The 21421-nt window shown below is 41.8% G+C and overlaps 1 protein-coding gene across 3 annotated transcripts in view; it reads right to left on the bottom strand.

Annotated features, from left to right (window-relative positions):
• Positions 1 to 14024: 14024 nt before the first annotated feature.
• Positions 14025 to 21421, bottom strand: part of acj6 (abnormal chemosensory protein 6) — a 33544-nt gene continuing 26147 nt past the window's right edge. For 2 of the 3 annotated variants that reach the window (XM_043432266.1, XM_043432267.1), the window contains exon 4: positions 14025 to 18751. In XM_043432266.1, the coding sequence (XP_043288201.1) occupies positions 18002 to 18751 (750 nt within the window). In that variant the 3' untranslated portion in view covers positions 14025 to 18001. Of the gene's footprint in view, positions 18773 to 21421 lie in introns of all 3 variants that reach the window. The other variant, XM_043432265.1, reaches the window with a different exon arrangement.

Raw genomic sequence — 21421 nt, 5'->3', positions numbered from 1 at the left:
CGAGAAACAAAAAAACCGACCAGGTTTGCCTCCTCCGAGGACGCGCGCGCCCCCTTAATTCAAAACTGCTTCGACGGAGGCTCGGTTTCTCCATTTTTACTATGAAAAGCTTTTTTGCCCTTTTTTCCAGCCTCGGGGTGAAAAGCGACACGAGAATTCGATCCCAACGATTTTTTACAAACGATTAAATAAAAGAAAAGTGAGAAAAAAAATTAAAATTGTCTCTCGTCAGGCGAATACTTTATCACGAACGAATTTTGCAAATTTTTTGAAAAATTGCATAAAAATTCAAGTTAACAAATTTTGAGATCGAATATTCAAATTTTATTTTGCTGAGGAAATATTTCGAAAGGTGTAATTCTCTGTTCAGGCCTCAAAAGAAGGAAGCGAGGTTCAGATTTCGGCCTCTTGTAAATTCTCGACGCTACCAGCAGGTCAGCCGGAATGGAGTTTGGTTGAATGTGACAAGCGGATGCTGACCGCAAAAAGGTCGTTCTTTGAAGAAAATGCCGGAATGCCCGCAGTTTCTCGGCGGACCGTCACCCACGGATGGAAAAAAGAAAATAAAAACGACGACAACCGAGGACGCAAGTGGAGAAAGACTCTTCTCCGGTGGCGAGCAGTCACTCGGAGCGAAAGATAGCGCCGAAAATGTCAAATTCGCATGGGCTTTTCTAGCCCGAAAAGAAAAAACATTAAAAAAACAATTTTTTCGTAAAAAAAAGTCAAAAAATAGGAATTTAAGGATTTAATCGACATTTATTGAAATTCGTGCAATTCAAAGTCATTAATTAACCATTTTTTGCTGTCAAAATCAATTATATATTTTTATTCAACGAAAAATTCATTCAATCGAATCACTTGCTAATTTCAATCAACAAAATTTTCTTGAAAATGAAATTATTCCATTCGATTCAAATTCGGTTATAAAAATATTTCTTTTGCTTACAAAAACGTCTTTTGATGAAAAAAAAAAAAAAAAAAAATTGATGAAATTTCGAGAAATGAAAAAAATAATTTTTTGTTATATTCAAATAAAAATGTATAATTTTTATTAATTTTTTTATTCGCATAACGAGGAATAAAGGAAGGAGATTCTGAGAAAAAAAGGAAATGGCGAGAGCCAGGAAGGAATTTTGCGTGCGCAGATCGTTGCGGCTTTTAAACGAAACGTCCGATACGCTTGAGTGTACGGGAAGAAAAAGCAGATCTTAATCTTTCAAGAGTATCGGCCAGCGTGCGGAACGAGAAGTACTACTATCGAGAATGGCACAGTCGCCCGATTCCCTCGACGAAGCAATGCCACTTCGATTGCTTCACCCCCGACTCAATACGTTAGACTCTCGTCGACCTTCTTAACTTAACTCCCCCCCCCCGGTCCCTCGCCACTTCGCTATCTCTGGCCTAACCTCTCCGCGTCGATTCTTGTTTTCGTCGCGGCGATGAGACTCGACGCTCTTTCAACTTTGCCAAGATTTTTCCAACCTCCCTCAAACCCTCCTTTTCACTCGAGCTCTAATGAAATTTCTACCGATTTGAAGCTTAATGGAATTTTTACGAAAATAATCGCTTTTCAAGTTTTATTCAAATTATTTTTCATTCTTTTTTATAACACGCGTCGAATCGATCGTTTCGATTACTCGGGTATCGAATGAGATTTTATAACACCAACTTTCCATATTCCGAGAAATGCACACTTTTCAACGATTTTTAATCTTCAATTACTTTAATCTACTTTGTTAACTTTTGCCATTGTCCTTTGCCACCATGATCTGATTGGACTTGTTCCATCACATCGATTGTTTGTTGGGGTTTGTTTTGTTTTGTATTCAATTATTTGCATGAAATTTGATTACAAAACTGCGAAAACGTCAGCGACCTCTGTCCTTTCTATATTTGGCGAGGAAAACGAATTTATAAAAAATACACTTGGACTTTTAGTGTTTTTCGACGACATCTCAATTTCTATCTTCAAATTAACAGGGAACAAATGTCATTGCTCTCATTGGACTCGTAAAAGAAGTTCATAAGACTCGACCGATTCTCATGTGTCAAATAATATGGGCAAAAGTCCGGGCCACAAACACTCGTTTGGGCAGCAATAAAAAAAAAGTCAAAAAACCGAAGATTTTCGAGTACATAAAAATTCGTTTTCACTGTAAAATTCCAGTATGAGAAAGCTCCATTTTTAACCTCAAAATATTAATCGAAACTTGGCAGTTTGGGCAGCAAAATCTCTAATATTTCAGCACCAAAAAGTTCCTTACCGAAACGCGAAATTTCGAGCCGAAAAAATCGTGTGTCCCCAGCAAAAAAGATAATTTCAAAAAGCCTGAAGAGACTTTCGGTTCACAATAACATGCGAAATTCGTATGAATTTAAAATTTCCACGAAAATTAGTTCCGAGTGTAACATTTCAATGACGACGTTGACGTGACACGATCCCCAGGCCCGAGAAGGGTTGGCCAAGTTCTCGAGGAGTAATCTCGCAGCGGATCGTCCCTCGGTGATGATGCTCGATGGATGAATGTTGAATTGTTAGGCATAAGGTCGTAAGTGAAATTCGCAGGGGCCGGATCGGTGGCTCGGTGCTCGAGCCGAGATGGAATGGAAAGTGAGAGAGAGACACGGAGTTGCCTAGTGTTTTGGCGCGGTAGTTGAAGTGGGGGGGAAGGGAAGGGAGAGAAAAGAGTGTGCAGGGGGGTCGCTGGGTGCGTGCACGCACGGAGTGTTGTCCCCTGGGGACGGGGGTTGGCTCTTTATGCTCGATATAATACCGCTCTCAAAACATACACACTTGGGTAACGCGCGGGAGCCCGACGCTGTATTCGGTCCCTCCGTAGTCGAGCTTTCCATCGCTGCCGGCGCCGAGTGTTTTCGGTTCTTTTGCAGGTTAGTCGTGGAGGCTGGTGAGTGCGTCGTTGTACGGAAGAGACTTTTATACGAATATTTAGGATGAATACATAGGAAAAATTTGCTGTTCTGTATCGTCGTTGTATTACATTTCACCAAAGTGCATAGTAATTTTGATGCCAAAAGCAGTTCTCTCTAATTTTACTGTGTGTACGACACAGACTAAATTTAGGTCTGTGACATTCTTACGTCGAACGATGTATCGACGTCTGAATGTCACTCGTGGGTTTTTGGTGAAATGTCAAAATTTTTGCATTGTTGGAGCCCCGCCGTCCGAAAAGTTAATTTTTTTTTCGAAAAATATTAACTCGACAAAGTCCGCTTGTGAAGGAAGCGACTGCTTGAAATTTTACCACGTGCCACTAGTTAATTTTCATGTTTATACTCGCAACGCCTCGTATAATTGGTGGGCGCATGAATTTTGCTATGTTATTCATCAAAATTCAGTGCGGTGGAAAGGAAAATACGAAACTATGCTATTTTTCGTACTCATAAATCGTACACATAAAGGGGGCTCCGGCGTTTTTGGAGGAATACAGAACTATACGTATACAGGAGACACGCTTACTTTCAAAGTAGTATGTGTACGCGCATATAGGGACCGTGCGTGAGCTATAGAGAGCAGCACTACAGTCGATGAGCGCGCTCTCTTGTGTCTGAATATGCAATTTTTTTGATGATATTTTGACTGTATATCATTGAAAATAATTAATTTTTCGGAAAAAAATAATGATTAAAGTAATCAAATACGGTTTTTGTCCGATCAACAATGATCGCATTCAAAATCAAAATGACGTAAAAGGAAAAAAAACTGTTTGAATCGAATGACGTTTTAAATGTCATTCGAAACAGAAAGTTTAATGGATGAGTTGACAGTGTTTAACCTTTTGATCCACTTGGTCCGTTTCTCACTTTTCCATGGAGAATGGACTGTGCCCTCTGGGAAATAATAAAATTTTACTGATACTTCAACGTCTCGGCGTCGAAATTGTGCATTAGAGCACTCTCTCGAATGCAACAATATTTTTTAAATAATGCGAAAAGTAATAATTCCCATATGCGCCTGCTTCAAATTTCATCTGAAAAGTTATGAAATTGGCCGCATAGTGACACTGTAGACGCTGCGCACGGTCCCTATGGAGCGAATAGCACAGAGAAACGATTGCTACGTTATCTCCTAAATTTTCATCAAATCATTTCATCAGTAGTATTAGTAGTGTTTATTTCTACATAGACTTGCGCCTTTTTCAAAGGATTGTGAATTTATTGTGAAGATTGAAAAAAGAAAACACAAATTTTTGAATCTTATAGTTTCATGACCACTCGCGTTATATTTCGCGAAAATATTATTCTACTTTTATCCGTCATATATCACTCAGAAGTCGGAATTACGCATTAGTTTTTCGGTAGTCTCAATATACAGGCAATGATCCTTTCCGTGGTTTTATATAATTAAATGTTCGAATAACTTACCTTTTCTACGTGACGATCTTCGTTGGCTCTTGCCCGAGGACCATAGACTGAAATTTCGGCGTGAGCAATGACGGATCAATCTCCACGTAACGCTGGCCAGCTTGATGATCCCACCTCGTTGACGTCCCCGGGCGCGAAGAGAGCGAGATTTTGGGAGCACGCAAATAATTCCCAATAGATTTTTCAGTGGGGATAACAATGAAGAGGGGATCAAATTCTCGGTTTACTTCGGGAAAAGAGTTGCGCGAAATTCGAACTCATTAGCTTACAAATGGTTATACATTATGTTTACAAAAATATTTGGAATCCTAAGGACACCAGTATCGCGGTGTGCTTACACATTTAATTGTGGGTCCAATACAGTACTATTTTAACAAAAGACTTATTTATAATTCATGTATTTGCATATTATCTAATGTCCATACTTCTGGCTTCCATTGCTTTATTTATGACTGAACGCATGTTTACGTAACTTTACATACATCGTAGTTTTAGATTTTTCATGTCTCCGGTGGGACTAGCTCAACATTTTGGTTTGTCCGTTTCCCATAATGAAAGTCCGAATTTGACATACTTCGAGTACAAAAAATGCTTGATTTTTTGTGGAAATCATAATTTATTATGTTTTTAATAAAAATTCGTTCGGTGTTAATTTTTGTTGATATAGTACACCGTGTTATTTACTAAGGACTGTGATAATGGTTTCCCAAACTTTAACATTATTTGACGCACTCTGTAGCGATTATTATTATAATATCGATATGGTCCGACGTTACTATAAAAACATAAGGTGATTATTCGTAAGTGTGCGGCTCCTGCTGTAATCGGGCTGGAATTTTTTTTGCGTTTTTTATGCATAAAGAACATGAGCAAAAGCAATATTCGGGTGGCGCAAGATGTTATTCGCAAAAAAAAAAAAACATTTTCCCTCATACATTCATTTTTGCTTTTATACATTTATTTATACCAAACATAGTAATTTTTGCTATAAAAGTCTCTCCCCGCGGCGTTGCGCTTCGCTCGGTGTGAATCGAAGGAGAGCGGAGCTTTGTGTAAACGCGGGGGCGATTTAGCGGAGGGCTTCGTTCTCCGGCGGGCTTTGCAGGAGGGACTAGAATTCATTTTTGCCGGAGGATTGCGAGTTGTCATCGAAACTCGTATGAGAGTGAAACGATAAGAAGTAAAAAGTTTGGACGGAGAAACGGGGAGCATTAAGCATGCAGCGGCGCCCTGTAGCCTGGAAACTTCCTCAAAAAGAGGGGACCTGCGTCGTTGGCCGATGCCCCTCCCTTAATACTCTTCTCCCTTATCAGCCAATTACGAGACAATAAAAAAATGAATTTTCCCTCCCGTCTCGAGGAATGTCTTTATTTTTCTCTTTTTTCAGTGTTCTTTATTTCACCACTGCCCCCTTAAATTCCTGTTAACATCTCAATTGCCTCGCGTGTATCGCCCTTCGCCCAAACACTCCACCGCACACCGGCGCAAATACGCGAGGCGTATTCCCAGCGAACATTGTTTACGAGGTCGTTAATGGAGCGCGCGCGAGCCGCTCCTCGCTCGCGCGCTGTCTTAATTGAAAAAAATGTAAACTTTTTCCTCCCCGCGGCGCTCACTCGCACCGAAGATGAACTGCCGCCGCCGCCTCCTTCTTTCTTCATTTTTCCCTCGTGGATATCGCCAAAGTATACTTTCGCCGCAAGGGCGTGGTGAAAGAAACGACTGCTGAGAGCTGTGTCGTCCAGACGTTCTATTAGACTCGCTCCCCCGCGCCGTCCGCAGGCCCGCGTAATTACGAAACGTCGCGTGTGTACGCCGAGTGGGGCAGCTGCCGTTACACACGATCCCTCTCTTCTTCATACCCAGGAATGGAAGCTCCGCAGCAGCTTTTTTATCTAAAATGGCCGAAACCTTCGAGCCGGCCGCGTCAACGACGTTTTGGACGCTCAATTTTTTCAATGAGAGTCACAAACTCGATTTTTCCTGCTTTTTTTACCTTCGCAGCTTTTGAAAATCCGCCTATTTTTAACGTCTCCTTGGCACGGGGCTGCAACTCGGTTTTCCACGATTTTTACGACGGCTTTCGCGACCATTTTCACAGCCAGGATTCCTCGTTGGATCTCAAACTCGAAATTTCCATTTTGCGGTGATTCTCTGGCTTTCGTAGAATGGTGATGGAAAAACGATGCTGAAGTTTCCAACGTTGGAGTCCAACGAAATGATCTAAAAAACTGCTCAATAATTCCAGTAATTCTCCAATTTATTTCCAGTCGAATTTGTACTTTGTATTTTTTTAATCTACACAATTATGATTCGTGAAATAAAAAACTGATGGATAAATCATTTTATTTTCATTCATTTCGTTGGACTCCAACGTTGGAAACTTCAGCGTCGTGATGGAAAAGAATTCTTTCGAAAGGTTCACAAACGCCTTCGGGAACGTGATCGAAGCCCTGGAATCGGTAAGAATTGTCAATGAGGCTCGAGACCCAATATAGAGCAGTACACCTTTTTTGAAAACTGTTTTAAAGTAATCCTGAGATCGTCGTGAACCAGAAGAATCTTTGTTTTCATTCCATAAGACCGAAAAGTGCCTTAAAAACTATTTTTCATTTATAATTTTGAATTTTCGCGCGGAAATGCGGAATGCAATAATACAAGTGTTAAAATGCCACAAAAATTGTGGATTCAGCGGCGCACCATCAACGTGTATTTATCATTGGTAGATTTTTACTTGCTGCTTGCACAAAAGCGCCTTTCACGCTGCGATTTTAATAAAATTAATGATAAAAGTCCACAAACGTGCAATAACTTGTAAAATCTCAAAATAACACACAGACGATTTTTAAAATTCAATTACAAAATTGACGTTGCATTTTTATGAACGAATATCGACGTTTCTTGTTTACTTTTTACGAAATCCATCATACACATGCATTTTTATACATTTTCCTACATGCTGTAAAATACCCAATTCAATTTTTTGTGTGTTTTATTAAAGAGTTTCGGTACAGAAGTATAAATATTAAGAAATTGATGAGATTTGGTGATAATGTTTCATCAAGTGCGAAAACACAAATTTTTAACTTACTTTAGTGATCAATTACTTGATAACTGGGTAGAAGAAAAATCTTAAAAAATTTGTATTGTCAAATTTGGCACTAAAGAATATGTTTACGAAATTTTATAAAATTCTGAACTTTTTGAAATTTTTTATGTTTTTAGCATGGTTTAGCATGGCAACATTGTATCGCCTGTACCGAAACTCCTTAAAAAAAACACGACTTCGAAGCGAGGCAGTCAAAGAGCAGAATTCGTTTCGACGATTTCAGCGAATTTCCTAACGCGTAAAATATTCCAGAAGTTATTTAGAATTTGAATTTATAAGGAGTCGCACAGAGGATAGAAATAATTCGTAGAGTGTGTTAAAAATGTATGCTGACTTGGCTCAATTAATATGCGAGTTAATGACGAATGTAGAAGCGACCTTTTGCCGAATAATTGGTGGCGCTGTATCCGCGCGAGCGAGGGTACTTTCCGTGTCGTATATAAACTCGAAGCGCGAAGCAGGCCACGAAGCGGTAATAGTAAAATTCTATTTTAATCTGTGAAAATAGAGTTTTTATTGGAGAGCCGTTTCCCAGGGTGGAAACGGGCGGTAATTGCTGGTTTGCAAGATGTCGGACAATCCTGCTCTGTGCCGGCCGGAGACGCGGTAAAAAAGACGAGAAGCTCGGTGCCGCCGCCCCGCGGCGGCGTCGCTAATCAAGGCGTCAGCGCGGACCTTAATCCTGGCGAGCTTAGCGCGCGGCGTTAAATATTCCTTGTAAACTGACGGGGCCAAAGTGTCGGGGATTAGGAGACGGTTGGATGAGAAACGAGCGAGGTTAATGGGACTCGAAGTCTTTTTTCCTTCCGCGAATTACATTTTCCGTGCGATATCGAGATTTGCATAACCCTCTAAAGTCGATGATTCCATATTTACGTGGCAAAAACTCGCGAGTCTCCGATCGAATTTTAATGACCACATTTTCCGATTGAGAAATACGCGATTCAAAAAAGCAACTGAACTTTTTTCCTCTTTTGATGATCAAAGAAACGATTAAAATTTATTCTCCCAATTATTTAAATTGTGAGTAACTTATTTTTTGAGATTCGTCAATTTTTAATATTATCATAGCGGTTTAAATACTTTCGTAGTTATAACGATGTAAATAACGATGTTATAACGAGGTTAGAGCTTACCATAACGACAAAAAGTCCCATAGAGCATAGGATATTACACCTGTTTTTGAAAACTGTTTCAAAATAATCCTGAGATCATAATAAACCAGTGGAATCTTTATTTAAATTTTGTAAGACCGAAAAGTGTCTTAAAAACTATTTTTTATTTATAATTTTGATTTTTTGCGCGGAAACGCTAGTAGCCGCCGTGTTGTTTCGGTTTGTGACGTCACTCCGTTAGTAAACAATACGATTGTGAAAGACCATGTAACAAGATTTGTGAATATAATGAGTTATAATAGTATATAATTGGTGTCTCGTGCCTGAATGCGATAATACGGGTGTAAAAATGCCACAAAAATTGTGGATTCATCGCCACCATCGACATATTTATCATTGGTAGATTTGTACTTTTTGCTCTCACAAAATCGTCTTCCATGATGCGATTTTAATAAAATTAATGATAAAAGTTCACAAACGTACATAATAACTTGTAAAATTTCAAAATAACACAGAGCGCACGATAAGAATTTAGACTGTTTGCTATCGAAGTGACGTCACGTTGGAATCGAATATGGCGGATTAAAATTGAATTATAAAATTTACATTCCATTTTTATGAATAAATATTGACGTTTCTCGTTTCCTTTTTACGAAATCTATCATAAACATGCATTTTTATATAGTTTTTTACATGCTGTAAAATACCCTATTGTACAAATGTTTACATTTGTAGGTTGTGCGACGTTGCCACTACTACTTTACGAGGTTATGAAATCCTGAGGTTCCGTGAGCATTTGTCGTCTTTAACTTTATATTTCTAATTCAGATGTCCGTTTTTTTAACGAACCGTTAAAATCGCCTCAGGGTTCAATGCATATAATAGACATTTTTTAAATCATCAAAAAGGTCTGATGTAAAAATATCATGAAATTTTGAGTCATACAGGCTTCGAAGTCATTGTGGCTTGACGCGTAAAATTGTGTTCTTTTGACCAAAAATATTTCGATTAAACCGTCGTTAAGAGACCTCGAAATTTCACAGAGATTAAGTTTTAAGTTCTATTTATATGCGTATGGATATCTATATTTTTTTTAACCAGTTGGTTCATGGCGTTGCCAAACATTCCACCGTGTCTGTGTCGTTATTACTAGTTAACCTCAAATAAGTCTTTTTTTTCCATTCCCAAGTAATTTTCACCGGTAACAAGACGTCATTGATATAAAAAAACATGATATTTTCTTATTCGCGTTTTTGGTTCTTTAAATTTGGGAGGATCGTATTTTAAATCGAAACAGTAGCACGAGGAGTGTGCCTGTCACGAGAGCGCGTGGATAACCCTTAAAAAATGTGGTTTTCGTTAACTGTTTTCTCGACAACTAGACGGAAGATCCTATAATAATTCCGAGAATCGATGCTCGCTGTACATTTCCGGCATATTTCGAAATGTCGGTTCTCAAAGTTGGAATTTTCGATTTCCATTGAACTTGCTTAAAAGCTTATCCCCGATTCTTTTTTGCACACGAGAAAGGCTCGGGGGGAATTGACGACGCTGAAGTTTCCAACGTTGGAGTTCAACGAAATGAACGAAAAAAACGTTTTTAATTCACCAATTTTTTATTTCACGAATCGTTGGTGCAGCTTGCAAAGCTACGAATCGCAAATTTGGCAGGGAACAAAATAGGAGAATTAGTGGAATTATTGGAGAGTTTTTTTCGATCATTTCGTTGGACTCCAACGTTGGAAACTTCAGCGTCATGGGGAATTGATCTTTTCGATAAATCAGCGGAGCGCCGGCTCCGTCCTAAAGTGGCATAACTCGATACGAGGCTTCGTAAACAGAAGAAAAAAAGAGGAGAGAGCCGACGACGAGGGCGAAGATCAAACTAATCGACGTTTGTCCCCGGAGACCAGTGAATCGGCAAGCTCGAGTGTCCTCGGGCTATTGTCAAAACATGTGCACGTAAACACGTAAATGTCGGACCAGAATTCTCTTTCGTCCCCCCTCCAGCCGCTCTTCCGCTGCTTCGCATCCACTCCGCTACTCAGAACGTCGCTATAATACGGAGAAACGTCGACGAGGACGAGGATAATGTAAACATTATTTGTAACACAAAAGCCCGGAGCCGGTGCACTCGCTCGCCACATGTTCTCATTTGGATACGCACACATTTAGACGGCGACGTAAGAGACGAGGTGGAACGCTGGATGGACCGGGGAAAAGTCGGAAAAGGCTTAAAAATTCGAGCGAATTTTCATCGAATTATTGAAATAAAAAAAAACCAAGGAAATCAAGTGTCAACGAATAACTCGATTTTTTAGACGCCGAGGGGATTTCCAAAGCGGAAATCCGGAGCGAGAAATTCTTAGGAGAAAAAATTTAACACGCGCGCGCGTGTGTACAACCTGTGCATGGAACAAGTGCCCTCGTATTCTCGAGCAAACATCGCCCGAGGAGAGCCTCGTGTGTAACCCATTGGAGTTCTCGATCACAATGTTTACACGCCGCGCCAATTACTCGACAGCTATATAACCAGGGAACGCGATAACACGCATATGTACTGCCCTCGGCGAGTCGACGCGACTCACCCCCCCGTTCGAGCGTTTTTATTACTCGCTACCGAATCACGGCTTTTTTCGAGGAACAAAAGAGCCCGAAATTTTGCGCCTGTTTGTCGTCAAATTTGGGAAAATATATTTAACGTTATTCCTGTACTGCATGCAGAACGCTTTTAGACAGAGTTTAGGGAGGGTGGATCGCGCTAAAGGAGTGTTGTCATGCCAAACCATGTTGAAAATATTAAGAATTTAAAAATGATGAGAATTTCATAAAATTTGGTAAATATATTCTTTCAAAATGTATAAGACAATATGAATTTTTTTAGATTTTTCTACCGCATAGCTTTCGAGTAATTGAACAGTAAAGTTCACGCGGATTAGCATAGAGTTTATTTACATATATACAGTTACACATCTCGTGCATAAAAACTTCGATTTAAGATGATGACGCTGAAGTTTCCAACGTTGGAGTCCGACGAAATGATCTAAAAAAACTCTCAAATAGTTCCAGTAAATCTCAAATTGTTCCCTGCCGAATTTCCAATTCATTATTTTTCAAGCCACATCAATAATTCGTGAAATAAAAAAATAATGAATTATAAATATTTTTTTCGTTCATTTCGTTCAACTCCAACGTTGCAAACATCAGCGTCGTTTTAAGATGATGGATCAGTCGGTAATCACAAGCGTGAGTGCGAGAAAGATAGCTGCAAATTTTGAAAAGGAAATTTTTCCACATCGTTCGTCTGATCGAAAAAATAAAAATGTCATCGGATTTTTGCGATCATGCTGCGTACGATGACATTTTTATTATTTTAATCGGACGAACGATGTCAAAGAGTTTCAATTTCAAAAATTCGAGGTGTGATTACCGACTGATCCATCATCTTAACGCTCAATTATTCGACAAGCATGTGGTAAAAAAATTTAAAGAAATAAAAAATTGTATTTGTTTACTTGATGGCAAAGAATGTTATCACCAAATTTGATCAAATTCTCATTATTTTTATTTCGTGATCCACCCTCCTTAACGAAACTTATTGTTAGTAGATATGCATTCGAGCGTATTTTATTAACGTGGATAAATACGAAAAATTGTAGTTTTGCAAAACCGTTGACTGATAAATGCAAATTTCTACGATGACACTTTCGCAGGTTTTTTTCAAAGAACCGTCTTTATTTTTCAACAGATTCTTATTTATTTTATTATTATTTATTTTCATTTATTTTATTAATTAATTGATTAACTTATTATTGTTATTTATTATTTATAATAAATAATTCGTGGAGGACCAGTTAGGAACAAAATGAGACTTGTTGCAATAAAAAATCGATGAAAAAACACAAATCTGATCCACAACATATGCTGTGACACAAATCCACTGACAATGCATTTAACCGGTACGTTAAACTTAAAAGCGTTTTTTTTGAAAATACCAAAAACGAGCATTTTTGCTGCGGAGTCGCCACTTGTCTTCTTTGACGTTAGATTTCGGAAATGAATACCCGATTTTCTCTCGTTACTCGATACGAAAACATTGGGATTCTTGATAAAAAGTTACTTGAAATTATTTGGCTTTGTGAAAATTTGAAAAAAAATTCAAATTCCTCACATTCGGCAAAATCGTTCGTCAGAGTGTGAAAGAAAAAGTCGACAAATTTGATTACGCCCCCTTAATCTTCGAATTTTCAATCGCTTGCATCGTGAAAAAGCATATTCAGGTTAAAATTTGTGTTTTCGTGAAAAAATGTTGGAAAAAAAATTCCTGCGACTCCATAAAGCGCGACATTGCGTCGTGGAGTGTCAGACTAAAGTGTTTCCAAAGAATGTTGTTTCCCGACGGTGTCAGATTTGCGGTATAAAAATAAATGAGTTTTATTGACCTACCAATTTCCGGTTGCATCTTGGAGCGTTGAAATTGAAGGATGATTGGGCCATACGTCGAAACGTCGATGAAGAAGCGGCGAACAGCACGAGGAGAAACTAATTCATTATTCTCAGCTCATTAATTAATCTTTCGATGCAATAAATCGCGAGGACACGAGTCGAGGAGTCTCGATTTTCGGTAATCAAAGAACGGGACGTCGATTGGCTGAATTTTCTAATAATAAAAAGATGAAAAAAAAAAGATGGAGATTTATCGGAAAGACAAAAATCGACTGTTCGCTGATTTTTCACCAAACACTATACACGTCGCGCTGCAAATAAAAAAGGAAACTCTCCCGAGATATGTTTGTCCGATTTAACGGTTTATCTGATTGATGGAACTAACGACACTGTACACGAATAATTTGAGTTGTTTGAATGGTGAATCCTTGCGCTCTCGCGTTTCATTTTGTGGCGAGCAGCAGCAGCAGCAGTAGCAGCGTAATGACGTATTCGTGTTCGAGTCTATGAATTTATAATCCTTAGCAAAGAAGCTTTATCGTGCGTTTAGGATATCGCTCACACGCGACTCACGTAAACGATCTTGCCCGCATCGAACTCGCGGACGGGGGAGAATGAAAAGCGTGCTGAACCGCGAATTTTTGCCGAAAATCTCGGCAAACCGTGCCCCGCGCCAAAATTTTCGACTGCGACAGATTTCGCGACGATTGCGAGAGCGGCCATTTTTTCCGCAGCAATCCAACGGCTTCAAGCTGCCACTACCGACGCGTCCGACACCGCCACCGCACGGTTCCAACGCTAATTAAATAACTCGCTCGAGTTAATGGGGAGCCCCGAATATCGTTCCGAGCTCCCCCTTCCGACCGAAGTGTTTTTCCCCCCAATTCTCGCCTCGAGGACACTTTTCTCCACTTTTTTTCACTCTCTAATGGGCCACACGCGTGTAAATGAGTAGGAAGACACAGAGATTAAATCAATTGTTTTTTCGTATCGTTTTTTATCAATAACATCGAGATTTATTTTTCATTATACTATATTATTTATAGTTGAGTAGGTATTTCTGGAACAAAGTTGGACACGAAGTATGATAAAATGAGGTTATGGCACATGATATGTACAACAATGAGGGGCTGTTGTTCGTTGCTTTTGTCGTATTTTCGAGTCTTTATCCACTCGCCCGACACTCTTTCTCGAGTTGGATCGACGAGAAAATCGTCGTGCTCTTCTGCAACCCCTCGCGAATCCTACATTGCGTGCAATTCAAATAAAGGATCAAGAGAAAAATCGAACTCAATGGAAATCAGAAATTTACTATTCGCGATAAAAAGGTGAGTAACGAATCGATTCTTATTTTTGACAAGCCGAAAATTCAATTTTACTAGACGAGAACACACGCTCGATCGATCCAAAAATCATTTTTTCTCTCCCTCCCCTCCCCCCCCCCCCCTCCCCGCCACTCGGGACTCTTGCTTTTCGATGCTTTTTTTCGTTCATCGTTCACTTTACATAACAATTTACAATAAGTACATTTACAACTCGTTTGAATAATTATGTACACGCGCGATTCGAGGACACTCGAAACAAAATGCAACTATTTTTCTCACACACTCTCTCTCTCTCTCTCTCTCTCGCGCTCTCGATACACAATGGAAATAACGTGCTGGCGTTTTCGAAGGTTGCACGCAACGCAATAATAATCGTTATCGGCTTATGGCGCAATAAAAATTTCTACACTGTCAGGCAATTTCACTAATTTTTTTTTTCTCTCTCTCTCTCTCTCTCTCATTAATCCATCGTATGATATGTCTTCGATATATTCTTACATCGCGTTCGGCGTTCGGTGTCTCGCTCGTGACTTTCGCAGCGAAAAAAATTAAGTCAAAATGGCGGATAATTTTTTATTTTCAATAAGACTCGATAAGAGTCGCCCTCCGAGGCAATTATCGCTGAAATTTAGTCGTTTTCAAGATTCCGTAAACGCCGATTTTCCGTGTTGTGATGAAAATAATGTTTTTTACAGATTTTCGTGGCGGAATTGTGCGCCGTGGGCCCGGAAGTTTCCTGCTTCGCTGTGCGGTCGGAGGGATAAAAAATGGCGGGAAATTTGAAAATTTCGTCCGGAAAATCGACGCTTTTCGAGGCTCACAATCTCCCGGTGGCTTTTATCCACGACGCACGAGCCTCTGCAACTTCTAGGAATAAAAAACAACAAATTGGCCATTTTGGGGGGCGCTAAAGACACGAGCGAGCCCGGCGCCTTTGAACAATTCATTTTGGCTCTTTTTAAATGGTACAAACATCGAAATGAAAAGTTGGCTAATGACCTCGCGCAGTTTTCCTTTCAACATTTTTCCTCAAATTCAATGCAAATTTCAACAAACTTTTCAATCAGCCTCGTACACCACAGTCCGAATTAATACTTTACGGTTTCTATTACATTGCTCGCGTTCCCACGACAAAATTACCGCCCCGCTCGCCGAATTTTCTCACTTTTTGGTCGCCCCCGCCTTTGGGATGCTCCCAATAAACTGTCGAGTAAAAATAACTGAAAAAACTCTTGAGAAAATCCCTCGAAAGCTTAATTTTAATGAAACTTTTGTTTCTTCCTGTCGCAGCAATAGATGAGAGGAAAACAAAATGCTCGGGCTACCTTGACACTTTGAAGAATGTTCGGATTCCTCGAGGGAACATCGCCGAAGTGTGCACTTCCGGTCGGCAGCCAACGAGTCAGGCTCGAAGGCTCGCAGCGAGAATTTCCGGTTGCTTGTTCGCGGAGCGGCGGAGTCGTTCGACGAGGGTCGAAAGGACGGGGCTCATTTGACGTTGGTCGAGTGTCCGACGAGTTGGGTGTGTTACAACGAATAGTTAGAAGCATATTGCGATATGACTCGGGTTACCCTGTGTTTAAATACCTACGGAATAGTCGTAATTTAAAGATTCTGGTTGAGGGGCTCGCAGGGCCAGAGAGGCCTTAATTTCCCCCGCCGAAGTTTCCTTTTTCGAGAGGGTTTTGGCAAACATGAAAAATTTATAATGTAAGGCTGGTGTGAGATCAACGAAAATCCGTACACTGAGCCTGAGCGAAAGGAATTGGAAAAAGAAATTTAGAGACGACGAGACGCTAGTGATTACAGCGGATAATCGTTACTTAGATAAACCTTGCACGAGATTAAGTTACGTATTGGTCCACGAGCCGTCCCGACGACCTGAGTAAATCATATAAATGGATAAACTACGAGAATGAAGAGCAGAAGGAAAGTGAGCTCGCGTTGGGCACGTCCCTGAGTCGTGGGAGGCTCGAGAACCCCGAAGAATGTAAACGAACGGGAAACAGAGGAGGAAAATTCGCGTTAAATGTATTCCTACTCGCTAAATATTGCACTAGAGCTTTGTTACAGTTTTTAAATCTCGTTTAATTATTTCGTGGCGCACCGTTCGAGTGTCGCGTCCTCGTACACGATGCGTCGATTTCCATAAGTTCGTGGTCGTTATTTTCAATGAAACAAGATTGAGTCGGAGGCTGTGTGTACTCGTCGAAAACAAACGTATCGTCGTGTCGCCTCGACGCATATTTACAATCCCGATAGAAACAGCTATGATTAAAACTCTCATTATAAGATAAATCCGACGAAATGTTTGACCGACTCAATTCGATTTTACAATGATATCAAACGAATTGTGTGTCTCTTTATTGTTTATTAAATCTATGTTAACTCATTTATTTATATATTTATAGATCTCGGTACTGCTCGACTCTCGTTCAGCGACAAACGGATGCTCGCGACACGTTCGAAGACTTAGAAACGAAGGGGAAAGGATTTAACGAGGTTGTGTTTCTCTGCGTGGATCTTTCGAAACGATAAGTTCGGTGGTGCTGCGACGGCGACTCGCCGGGATTCCGCTGGCTCGTCTGCGTGAGCGCTCTTGACTCTGGCGTCTCTGCGTATTGCTTCGGGCTACGCGATTACAGTCTTTTCACTGATTGTCCAATATCACTACGTAACATGATTAAATCGAGGTTTTCCGAGGTGCTCCGGGCTCTCGTTGCACCGGGGTGCAACGAGGAGGCTGGAAACGTCAGACTCCAGCTTCAGCAATGTTCATTTGCTTTCGCAAGGTTTTTCTTTACGTGTTTTTTGTTCATTAGGATTAATATCACTTTCCGCGCAGATCGGGGGACCCGCACATCGATTTTTTTTACATAACAATACGTTTTATATTATTCTGTGCTTTCGTTCTGTTTCTCATGTTCTGTGTGTGTGTGTGTGTGTGTGTGTGTGTGTGTGTGTGTGTGTGTGTGTGTGTGTGTGTTTCAGCTCGAGTCGTACTTCCGACAGTGGTCACGAAGCTCTTTTGTCGCCCCCCTGCCGCACAGCCGGTGGCACTCGGCACGAGGCTCTAGTGGAAATAGAGAAAGGAAAATTGTTTTCGCTCGGAGCTCGGAAGAGACTCGGAGCCTCGTTTTTTCAGCGCGATTCTATAAGCCTCGGGAAGAGAGACTCCTGACGACAGCTGTCAGAACGTAAAGACTCGCGGGATCGATCGCGCGCGCGCGCGCGCGTGCCTCGGAGAGAGGGCAGCGCCACCGGGCGAGCGACGAGGAGCTGCGCTTCCGGGGGGGCCGAGAAATTCGGCGGAGGCTGGTCGGTCTTACTGTACAGGTGTCGGAGGCACAGATCCGTTGACTCGAGCCTCGAAGAGGAATAAATTGAGTTTGCTGCGGGAGCAAAGCGCCTGTGACAGGGAGACTCGCACCCTCGGCCACAATCCGAACCGTGACGGAGCGCGGGGCTCGCGGCTGCTGCTCATTCGCGCAGCTCCCGCGAGCTCCGCAGCTCGCGTTATTGTCTTAAGGCCAGCCCTGATACTCGCTCATGGGTTCGGGCTTTGGTTCGAGACTGGGCGGAGGGTACAGTCAATTCTGCTGTCACAAGCCGCCCTCGGGTCAATGCTGGGCTGCGAATTTCATGCGTTTTTGTTTCTGTCGTTGATTGCAGAACCACACTCTAACTACGTTCTTTTTCAGGTCGAGCTTCTCCGCGATCGCGGCGATTTTTTCGCCCGTCGGCCTCGGCTGGACGGCGAAGAAGGCCTCGAGGGATCTCTTCTCCGGCGCCGCGATGCTCGTTCGCTTGCGCTTCTTCTCACCCGCCGGCAACACCGACGGCGCGTCCGGGTCGCGCCGCTTGTTCTTCGCCTGGGCCTCCGCCTCCTCCAGCCAGGCCTGCAGTATCGGCTTCAGCGCGATCATGTTGTTGTGCGAAAGCGTCAGCGACTCGAACCGGCATATCGTCGACTGCGAGAGCGCACCGACCCCCGGAAGCTTCAGGTTCGCCAGCGCCTTCCCCACGTCCGCCTGGGTCACCCCCAGCTTTATTCGCCTCTGCTTAAACCGCTCCGCAAACGCCTCCAGCTCCCGCGGATCCGTGTCCGCGTCCGGGTGCAAACCCGCCGCCGCCGCTGCCGCCGCCGCAGCCGCCATCGCCGGGTGATGGTGCGGATGCGGCACGCTCCCACCGATGTTCCCGTGGTGATGGTGCCCCATCATGCCGTTCATACCGCCGTACACCGACGGACCGTGGATCCCGCCGTGGTGACCCGGGCCCCCGCCGCCTCCCTCCGACATCGGCGTTAACGTCGTCATCGAATTCGCCGGGTCCAGCATGTCCAAACTCTCCATCCCTGGATGACTCATCTGCAAACAATAAGCCCCGTACTTTAATTCGCGCGCGCGGCCCTTCGTCACGCGCTTCATACTTTTACGACTATCGAAACTTTGGTCGCTACGTTTTTACACTTTTATCGACGTCTTTTGCCCTCTAAATTCAGATTTCTCGAACCTTTTCCCAGCACCGTTTCATTTTGGCTGGGCTAATGCAACGAAATTCACTGCTTTACACAAAAAATTGACAATTTTTTCGACGCAATGCAAATAATTGACATCCTACGAGCTGCTGCAATTATTTTTGTTGTTGAAGAAACTGATTTTCAAAGTTTTGAAAAACATTTGGAACCGCGACGCGATCGAACGGCTTCTGAGATTTTCTCGTTCGAATATATGACATTTTTGGACTAAAATCGTTGCAGCACTCCGTTAATTTCATTGCTTTTATGGCGAAAGTAAGTTTTTGACAAAAATTGAAAATTTGAGCGGGTTCGTCTCCGAAAATAAGATTTTAGAGGGCAAGACGATCCAGGCAGGCGAATCACGATCGGTGGTCGATCGAGTGCTAATTTTTCACGAAGCATCCCCATGCATTAACGTACTTGAGCTTCTTTAATTTCTAACGATAAATTTGCGATTGTTTTTCAGGAAGTGCGGCGGATAATCCGAAGCAGGACGAGCCTCTCGAGGAAGCAACGGTCTCGTATTTTATTTGCGAATTTTCGTAAAAAGGGAAAAACGGCGGAGGCAGGCGAGGTTCGCGATTCGAGGGATGTTCGATCCGTCCATTTCTCATACGTAGAGCAACCTCGACTATAGCTCGGCTGAGAAATTGGATTGGAAAAATCGAAGAGTTATAGTCTTGGCCGAGGCAGCAGGGAAAGGAGAGAGAAAAAACGGTCGAGGGTGAAAAGATACGGGAAAGAACCTCGACGTGAGCGTCCGTAAGCGAGAGAGAGAAGGAAAGAAAAAGCACAGCACGGAAAAGAGGAGGATCGATATCGCGCAATGTTTCTCGTACGAGTGTGACACTCGCACAGTTACGAGAATTATAGCCCCCGCTCTCTCTCTCTCTCTCTCTCTCACTCTCGTGGCTCTTGGGGATGTACATTACATTCTTCCAACCGTTCATTTATATTCATACGTCGCTTCTTTGTGAATCGTGAATGTCTCTTGTTCCCCAGCGTTTCGCGAAAACCCTTTCTCTCTACTCGGACACCGAGAGCTTGAGCGCGGTTGTCTGAGGATGTTGAGAAAACTCGCGTTTTCGGATTCACTGAGACGCTGAATCGCGAGTCGGAGGGATTTCGTTTCCGAAGTTTTCGGAGCGTCCAAACAGGTATTTGGGAGTTCGAGCGATTCTGCGTCGTTTCCGAATTCTTCGGACGCCCTGAAAACGCGAATTCTCGGGGCCAAGGGCTCCTTTCGGGAGGTTCGTGGTTTCGGATCGAATCACGTTCTCGTTTCACGTCCCCCTGGCCATTTCACAACTTGGAGCGTTTACGGAAGCTCAATAAACTCGGAAGTTGATGAACGAAACGCCCGACGAACCCGAGCCCTCGGAAGGTCGTAATACTTTCCAACGCCACTGACGTATTGTTCGATTAAATCCGATTAAATAACCTCGATGTACTAAAGCACACTCGGGAATCGAGACTTCGATCCGGCAATGACAAACGGAAGGAAAACTTTCTTTCCCTGTTATGTATTTCTAGCTCTGTAGGCCATTCTTCTTCGCTGTATTTCTCTCGTGTATACACACGCATCAAGTTTTACAACTTTTTATTTCCCTCCCTGTAATTTCGAGCCCTATTGACTCATTTTTTTTTTCAATTCTTTTCAACTTTTATTCATCGATCTTCCTTACTCTCTGCTCCACCATTTTATTCCATTTTCCCCTCATTTTTTACTCTGATTAACATTTTTTTTCCATTACAATTTTCAATCCCCGTTGCTTCGAGCTTTTTCATCGAAGTGTGTCAAACTTTTACCTTCGATGCTGATCCCATCGCCGGATAATTTCAACCTCGATAGGTGAAAGTTCAAAATTTTCGTCCTCGCAGCCAGAAAGTATTAGTGATAAAAAGTTTCTCTATTCAAGCATTTTTCAAATAAATAACCAAGAAAACGAAAAGTTCATAAATTCTCGTATTTTCTCGGATTTTTTCGAAAATTCTCGAAATACTGGAATTTTCAAATACTCCAAAACGGATAATTCAAAAAACTGTTTTTCCAAAATCTAGAATTTTTAAATTTTCGTTAAATTTCCATGATTTGTGACTTGTTCGATCGATATCTCAATAACCATGAACGATAGGTGAAAAGTGTATCAGACCTAAATTGTAGGGCGTAAAAAAAGCAATAAGAAAGTACCGAGTCAAAATTTTAGTATCTCAACGGAGAGCCAAGTTATTGTAAAAAAACTGAATTCAACCCGTTTTCGAAGATGGCGGGAAAGCAGAAGGGAAATCTTGGTCGACAATTTGAACTTGAGCTTTTCTAGGCATGTCCGACAACATATGAAAAATTCAGGGCGTTGCGTTCGCATGCGTTTCCAAAAGTTGATGACTGGACTAAAAAAAATTGAACGAATTTGGAATATCTTTGTAAAAGCAAACAAGAAAAGTAACTTGATATTCGTATTTCCATAAAAATTGATTTTCAAAAATAGCAGAAAGTAAAAGTCCGAAATTTTATTCT

Source organism: Venturia canescens, chromosome 11 (genome assembly GCF_019457755.1).
Source record: "Venturia canescens isolate UGA chromosome 11, ASM1945775v1, whole genome shotgun sequence".
Lineage (NCBI taxonomy): Eukaryota > Metazoa > Arthropoda > Insecta > Hymenoptera > Ichneumonidae > Venturia > Venturia canescens.
The sequence above is the reverse complement of the archived record's forward strand: the minus strand, read 5'-3'. Positions and strand labels throughout refer to the sequence as shown.